Source organism: Artemia sp. Qi Xiang Cuo, unplaced genomic scaffold (assembly GCF_049724085.1).
Source record: "Artemia sp. Qi Xiang Cuo unplaced genomic scaffold, ASM4972408v1 HiC_scaffold_32, whole genome shotgun sequence".
Lineage (NCBI taxonomy): Eukaryota > Metazoa > Arthropoda > Branchiopoda > Anostraca > Artemiidae > Artemia > Artemia sp. Qi Xiang Cuo.
Genome location: NW_028297441.1, coordinates 2,343,571 through 2,352,355, shown reverse-complemented (window position 1 = coordinate 2,352,355; position 8,785 = coordinate 2,343,571). Strand labels below are relative to the sequence as shown.

At 34.4% G+C, this 8,785-nt stretch overlaps 1 protein-coding gene across 1 annotated transcript; it reads right to left on the bottom strand.

Moving 5' to 3' along the window:
• Positions 1 to 526: 526 nt before the first annotated feature.
• On the bottom strand, positions 527 to 8,132 carry LOC148938914 (uncharacterized). Its single transcript, XM_089107457.1, has 3 exons — positions 6,939 to 8,132; positions 6,726 to 6,762; positions 527 to 1,425 (listed from the first exon to the last, which is right to left on the bottom strand). The coding sequence occupies exons 1-3, from the start codon at positions 8,130 to 8,132 to the stop codon at positions 527 to 529; spliced, it is 2,130 nt and encodes a 709-aa protein (XP_088963583.1).
• Between the last annotated feature and the right edge of the window lie 653 nt (positions 8,133 to 8,785).

Sequence of the window (8,785 nt, the reverse complement as noted above, 5' to 3'; positions counted from 1 at the left end):
AGTGTGTATTCTTTGATGGATCTTTAAATGTGAAGCATGAGAAAATCCTTTACTGCAAATAAGACACTTGAAAGGCTTATCCCCATTGTGTATGCTTTGATGTCTCTTTAAATTTGCAGCCCGGGAAAATCCTTTACTGCAAATAAGACACTTGAAAGGCTTATCCCCATTGTGTATTCTTTGATGGCTCTTTAAATATGCAGCATGGGAAATCTTTTACAGCAAATAAGACACTTGAAAGGCTTATCCCCAGTGTGGATTCTTTGATGGCTCTTTAAATGTGCAGACTGGGACAAACTTTAACTGCAAATAAGACACTTGAAAGGCTTATCCCCAGTGTGGATTCTTTGATGGCTCTTTAAATTTGCAGCATGGGAAAATCCTTTATCGCAAATAAGACACTTGAAAGGCTTATCCCCAGTGTGGATTCTTTGATGTCTCTTTAAATGTGCAGCAGGTGAAAATCATTTACAGAAAATAAGACACTTGAAAGGATTATCCCCATTGCGGATTCTTTGACGGTTCTTTAAATATGAAGCATGGGAAATCTTTTACTGCATATAAGACACTTGAAAGGCTTATCCCCATTGTGGATTCTTTGATGGATCTTTAAATTTGCAGCCTGGGAAAATCTTTTACTGCAAATAAGACACTTGAAAGGCTTATCCCCAGTGCGGATTCTTTGATGGCTCTTTAAATTTGCAGCCTGGGAAAATCTTTTACTGCAAATAAGACACTTGAAAGGCTTATCCCCATTGTGGATTCTTTGATGTATCTTTAAATATGCAGCATGAGAAAATCTTGTACTGCAAATAAGACACTTGAAAGGCTTATCCCCATTGTGGATGCTTTGATGTTTCTTTATATTTGCAGCCAGGGAAAATCCTGTACCGCAAATAAGACACTTGAAAGGCTTATCCCCATTGTGGATTCTTTGATGGTTCTTTAAATTTGCAGCCTGAGAAAATCTTTTACCGCAAATAAGACACTTGAAAGGCTTATCCCCATTGTGGATTCTTTGATGGCTCTTTAAATTTTTAGCCTGAGAAAATCTTTTACTGCATATAAGACACTTGAAAGGCTTATCCCCATTGTGTATTCTTTGATGCACATTTAGAGTTGCAGCACAGGAAAACCTTTTATTACACATAACGCACTTGAACGGTTTTTCGCTCAATTTCTTTAACAGGACAACAGGAAATCCTTTTTCAAGTTCAAGCTGCTTTACAGCATCTGAATAATGTACTAAAGTGTAATCTTTCTTTTCGGAATAAGCATCGCATTTATGGTTACAGTGATTACTTAAACCACTTAAACTTTCCACTAAGTGTGGGTAAAACGATCCAGTATCCAATTCTTCAATTATTTCAGACGACCGCACTTCCGGTGACGCACTGTTACAAAACGGCAGGAGAACTGGGACATCTAAAATAGAAGGTATATTATACTTGAAACATCAAAACATATTCGATACAGAAAAGCAATGATTTGTTGGCCATACTTTTCCAGGTTATCAAGTTCCAAAACGAATTGGAATGAAGAGTGTTACAGACGACGCTGTAATCTTTTAAAATACACCTAAATGGTAGCTTGTATAAATCATGATTACGAAGGATGCAGATTTTGTTTCAATCTTCCCCTTGTTTCTGGGGTAGGTTCATGGATGATGTGGTGTGCGTTTGGAAACATGGATTGGACTCCTTAGACCTATTTTGTAAGCATTTAAATAGTTTTGATAATAATATTAAATTTACAGTTGAGGATAATAATAAATTACCTTTTCTGGATATTTTATTAATTAAAAGGGATCTCGATTTACAGAAAACCAACGCACAATGATAGGTATTTAAATTTTCATTCTTGCCACCCTACGTCGGTGAAACGGGGGGTTGTAATTTCACTAATGGATAGAGCCTTTAGAATTTGTTCCCAGGAATTACTGGATTCGGAATTGTTATACTTGAGGGATATTTTGTTTTGTAATAATTACCCAATTAAGTTCATTGACAAAATAATTGAAAATAGACGGGTTAGGTTAGGTTTCTCAGTCTCTAGATTTAGATGTATCAAAAAGTTTCATTTCATTACCATATGTACCTGGTTTAGGTGAGAAACTTTCACGGGTTTTACGTAAATTTGGTATTGATACATGTTTCCAATCGTTGAGGCCAATGGGTTGTTTCTTTAGTTCTGGTAAGGATTTAACCCGGAGAAGTTTAGTAAGTGGGTTGTATAAAATTTCGTGTTCTTGTGGGAAGTTCTGTATTGGTAGGACTCACCAACAATTTGTTGAAAGGTTTATTGAACACCGAAATTCAATAGAAAAAAACCCTACAATTAAGCAAGCCTCCAGAAACTTTTGTTTCAGCCTTAGCTGAACATATTTGGTTTCAAACAGATCACTTTGCAAAATTTGATGAGGCCTTAGCTATTTCAAATGATAAGGGGTACACTCAATGGGCGAGGGAAGCCATAGAAATTAAAAAACATATGTTTGCTAACCTTCCCATAAATAGAGACACAGGCAATTTAAATATTGACCCAATTTATGATAACCTTCTAAAGAGTGAATCAACACTCAATAAGGGAGTTAAGATTTTAAATAATCACCAGGGGACTATTTTACCTGCTAGACCAAAACGATTTGGCTTCAGTAATAGCTAACAAAAGGATTATTTAGCAACATAATAATTAAAGTAATTTACAGTTTTTTTATTTTTCCTCAGTTACTCTGGTGTCCTCACTGAAGTAACTCTATAATAGCATCTTTTCCCTACTTGGATCAGTTTGCGCAAATTGTACAGTTTTTTTTTTGTGGTGGTTTTATTGGTTTTTAGTTTTGTCTCGTTTTTTTTTTATCCTGTTCTTCTTGCGTTTCTTTCGTGCTGAAGACGCCTTGTTTGGATACAGGCGAAATATCCACGTTGTTTTGCATTTGTCTTTTCTCTCCACTGGCCACGGTCTCGTTTGTTTTGTTTTTTTATTGAGATTTTTCTCTTTGTTGGTTTTTGTCATGGTTGGTCAGTTCGGCTTAAGATCTTTCATTTGTTACGTATCTTTTCACATGAAGAGGCCACATCAAAGGATTTTCAGGACAGCTTCACGCATGCTTGGTTCTTTATTCTAAATGTGATTACTTTCACTGTTTAACAGGCACACAGAATGCATTTTATGTTACATGATACACACCGCATTTCTTTTTATTAAAAAATGCGATGCTAATGCACCTTTGAATGTAAAAAAGTGTGGTTGGGCTCCCAAGATTATTTTTCAGACATAGCTTGGCGGCAAAATTTATTTCAAAATCAATTGGGTCTTTTAAAATTATACCAATTAGTGTCAACCAATTAGTGGCAGTGAGGTAACTTAAATTTTTCGGATGTCCTTTCTTTGCCCTTTTTGTCTTCTCTCAACCAGTACAGGAGTATTTATACTTTCAGTTAGTCTTTTGGACATGTAGTTTGTCTTTGAAAGGGTATCTTTTAAATCCAATTCAGAGTCGATTTCGATGTAGGATAAATAAGTCAGTCTCTTAGAATAAGGTGTCTTTTCTTTTGTTTCCACTGGGCACAGTCTCGGTTTTTTTTTTTTTTCATTGAGATTTTTCTCTTTGTTGGTTTTTAAGATACGTAACAGATATAGTCAAATATGTTATCAAATGTTTCACTAGCTGCTTTTGTCTGCTGAACACTCCCTCTTTGCCCTATATGGTAGCAAAAATAGATTACAGTTTTAAACAAATACAGACCTATTTGCTTGCATTTCTCGCTATACTGATATACTGTTCGGGACTAAAAGTTAACGGATACCGGATCATCCCGTCATTTTGCCTGACTCTCACTGAGAGATTCTTTGTTGCGGGAACTCCTATCTAGGATCAAGTTTAGGATTTAGTTGCACTTCCACGTACGTGGACGCATACAGGTCTGAACTTTAGGTCGGTTTCAATGGATTTTTTTATGGAGTGGGGACGGGGAAGAGAAATAACAAACTTCAAATTTTTAGGCCAAAATTTTTACTGGAAGATGTTCTTTGGGCTAATTTGGGGGAGAAAACTCTTTTTTGCTTGTAGGTATCCACCTCTACGTTCGATTTTCTTAAAATAAAAACAAAGTGGATACAGTTTGGGAAGAAAAAAATAAAGAGCATATAATCAGAAACTTATTCATGGGGAGGGGGGTAGGTTGGCCGTGCCTCTTCCTGATACCCCTGGACTCGTACTATTTTTCCTATAACTACTCATACTAGTCAATTAGGTTGCCGATGCATGGCTGGTTTTCTTAAAAAAAAACCTTGCATAAAAATAAGTTTTCTAAGAAAAATAAAGAGCCATATTGAACTCAAGACCAACAGAAATTAATTCCTATTATAGTTAAAACTCAAAAAGACCAGAAATTACTGTTAAAGAATAAACGAAACCCCGAACGAACAGACATTAAAATTAACTATCTTACAAACATAAAGATAACCGGTGCAAACATAAATGAATGAATAAATCTTATATAGCTTCAATATTTTTTTTATTATTTTCTCCCCAGAGGTGCTTTATATGCAAGGGTTAAAAATACTATCTTGTTAAGAACAGTTGAAAGGTTAAATAACAAAACTCTGGTGTCGACAAAACCCCCCAGGGCCCGGGGGCAGGAAGGGATTCTCGTATAAACTTAAGAGGGATCATTTGTTTGGAAATTGGAAGTTCTAGTCCAGCTTTTAAGTGTAAAAAGTGATCAAAGGGCAACTACCCCCCCCCACGCGCACCCTTTTTCCACAAAATACATCAGATAAAAATTTTGAGGTAGCCATTTTGTTAAAAAAAAAGTTCAAAGGTCAGATAACGAAAACTCCGGGGTCGACACATGTTGTACAAACATTATATTTGTAATATAATTCGTTTTATAACTAATTAATCATTAGTTATAATAATTATATATGCTAATTAATCATAAGTTATACCCGGGGGGCATATATAGCTGTTTTGAAAGGAATTCTCGTATAAACTTAAGAGAGGGCTCATTTGATTGGAAATTGGAAGTTCTAGTTCTGTTTTTAAGAGTCAAAAGTGATCGAAGGGTAACTAGCCCCTCCCTCACACCCTTTTCCCCCAAATACATCAGATAAAAATTTTGAGGTAGCCATTTTGTTAAAAAAAAAAAAATCAAGGGTCAGATAACAAAAGCTCCGGGGTCGACACATGTTGTACAAACATAATATGCATAATATAATTCGTTTCATAACTAATCATTTGAAAAAAATAAAGTTATTTAAAATCAATGAATCAATACAAATGTAGAGCATTGACCTATGACAATCTGTTCAGAAAATATTGAAAAAGTAGTCAATGAAAAACATTCAAGCCAAACATTATTTCGTTTCAGACGGATGGATAAACTCATCCGACAAAAATTTGACGTGCCCATTTTGTTAAAAATAGTTCAACCATCAGATATTAAAACTCCAGGGTCGACACAACCCCCCATGGCCCAGGGACAGACGTTGTAAGCTATACTCTAGGGATATATATGGTTTTTATAGAAAGGACTCTCGTATAAACTTCAGAGAGGATTTATTTGATTGAAAATGAAAAGTTCTAGTTCACTTTTAAAGAGTCAAAAGAGACCGAAGCTTAATTAGTCCCCATTCGCCCTTTGTCCCAACCCATCGGAGAAAAATTTTGAGATAGCTATTTTTTGAAAAATAGTTCAAGCATCAGATAATAAAAACTCCGAGGTTGACACAAACCCATTTTTTCACTTTAATAGTGTTACTTTGATACCAGTGTTGATACTTTGATGAATATTTGATTTTTTTTTTAAGTTTGATTTTGAAATAAGGAATTTTTTAAAACTTGAAATTTTTTGCAATCAAAACGAACAAAAATTAATTAAAAAAAAAACTTTCCAAAAAAAAGTTTTTCAAAGAAAAGTAAAGGCCATTTTAAACTTAAGCTCAACAGATACAAATACCTTTTAAAATTCAAACTCAAAACGACCAGAAATTAAATAGATAATCATAGCAAAAACATACAACAAGTAATAATATAAATGAATAAATAGATCCTAAAGCGAGTAATGCTAAGATTGAATATGAAAATCAAGCTTAAAACGAAAAAAAATATTTTACTATTGAAATACAAATGAAACTTGAAACGAACAGAAATTAAATAAACGAGCAATGAAAACAAACATACCATAGATATTAATGTAAATTAATAAATGAATCTTAAACGAGTGAAACTTTAATTGAATATGCAAATCAAGCTTGAAACGAACAAAAATCACTACAAATAAGAGTTTGGGTATGACCTCCTTCTCTCACTGCAAAAGTCTAAAACCTACTGAGTCAATGACGCTTTACTGAAAAGTATATGGGTCTTTAACAGTCTTGGAAAGTATAAACAACAACAAACTGAATATTTGATGTATAATGATATTAATTGTGGAAAGATCCATCAGTTCAAGAATTTATATCACTGTAATTGTATGTTTGATTTCAAAACTGTAAAAACTGGAAAAGAAAATATTTGTAATATAATTCGTTTTCAGTTAAGCGCCAATGACGCAATAAGCTTTTGGTTTTTATTTACAGTTAGGAAAGGAGGCAGTATCCAAACACTTGTTTGTAGTGAAACTTGTAGCTGTAGCTGATTCTTTTGATGTATCTATTTATATAAAAATTCCGTTTGTAAGAGTTTTGGGTACTATTGAACCTAGTCGCTCCTTACTTACCATTTTTTACCACGAACTGTTTGATAAAGATCTTTTCCTAGAATGAGTTGTCTGATGATCATTCAAATGGAATACTCCAATAATTCATTTCCAAATCGTTTTGGTAACGCTAAATAGCATAAGTATGAACTCTTTGGTGTCTAATGAAACTGCTCTGTTCAGTAGAACTCTTCTAAAATTCATCAAATTTATATGGTCTTTTACCTATATGCTTTGGTTCTTATTCAAAGAGCCTGATGTAGAAAAACTCTTCTGACATATATCACATTTATATGGTCTCTCACCTGTATGTACTCTTTGGTGCTTATTCAAAGTGCTTGATGCAGAAAAACTATTCTGACATGTATCACATTTATATGGTCTCTCACCTGTATGGACTCTTTGGTGCGTTTTCAAAGAGCCTGATTCGGAAAAACTCTTCTGACATGTATCACATTTATATGGCCTCTCACCCGTATGTACTCTACGGTGCTTATTCAAAGAGCTCGACTCAGAAAAACTTTTCTGACATATATCACATTTATATGGTCTCTCACCTGTATGTACTCTTTGGTGCGTTTTCAAAGAGCTTGATTGAGAAAAACTCTTCTGACATATATCACATTTATATGGTCTCTCCCCTGTATGTACTCTTTGGTGCATATTCAAAGAGCCTGATTGAGAATAACTCTTCGGACATATGTCACATATATATGGTCTCTCACCTGTATGTACTCTTTGGTGCTTATTCAAACAGCCTGATTGAGAAAAACTCTTCTGACATATGTCACATTTATATGGTCTCTCACCTGTATGTACTCTTTGGTGCCTATCCAAATTACAAGAGACAGAAAAACTCTTCTGACATACATCACATTTATATGGTCTCTCACCTGTATGCGCTCGGTGGTGTGCATTCAAAGAACTTGAATCAGAAAAACTCTTTTCACATAAATTACATTTATATGGCCTTTCACCTGTATGGACCCTTTGGTGCGTTTTCAAAAAGCCTGATTGAGAAAAACTCTTCTGACATATGTCACATTTATATGGTCTCTCACCTGTATGTACTCTTTGGTGCCTATACAAATGGGTGGCTCTAGAAAAAATCTTCTGACACACCCCACATTTGTGAAGTTTTTGTCCAGTATGCGTTACCTGACGTCTTTTAATTTTTTTCTGCTTTTTCATAGACAAGCGACTATTCAAACATGTTTTCTGATGATTGAAGTCTTTTGCTTCAGTTTTAGATTCAAATAAATTTAAGAAGACGCTTGTAGATGGATTCTGTGGAGAAACTTGCAATACATTTCCCTGCATGTTTAGTTCAGAGACGTTTTGCAAAAAGTGTCCTTGTAAAAAAAGATGTTGTCTCATATCACCAATGAATTCTCGTAAACATATAGGACATCTTCTTCTTTCCCCCATTTGGTGCTCCAGATTGTGAACTACAAAATCTCTGTAATCATGAACTACAGCTGGACAGCAACACATTCTATCGGTGAAATTTCTTCACAGCCAGTGTCTATGTGAAGATCTAGCAATAGAAAGGATTTCTCTGCTTTTCCACAGGAATCACAACGCCAGATGCCTGCTGTTAATTCTTCTATAGCCCTCTTTTTGAGTTTCTTCACCATAACAATCAGGTTTGGGCCTGAGATTTGCGTTGGAGTAATAGTATCAGAACAGTCTGTTGTAGAACGGATTGACCCTGAAATAAAAAAATATATATAATTAAATAAAACAAAAAGAAATCGAATAAACAGAGAGAGATCAAATAAACAGTAAGAGGTCAAATAAACAAAAAAAAATACCTAGATGATTAGAAGGTATTGAACAAATAAATAATTCTATTCTTTTCTTATTTTAATTTTTGAGATACTTTTATCGGCAAGTTTTAACGGAAAAACTTGCAAATTCAATATATATAAACTTTCTGAATCAAACAAGTCAAAATTTTCTTTTAGAATGTATACTTACAAGAATAATTTCGCGGCAAAATTATTGAAAGTCTAAGGGCCATTGAAGCAATAAAATCGGAAGCAGCTGTAATTAAAAGCGAAGTTCTGAGGATGGACATA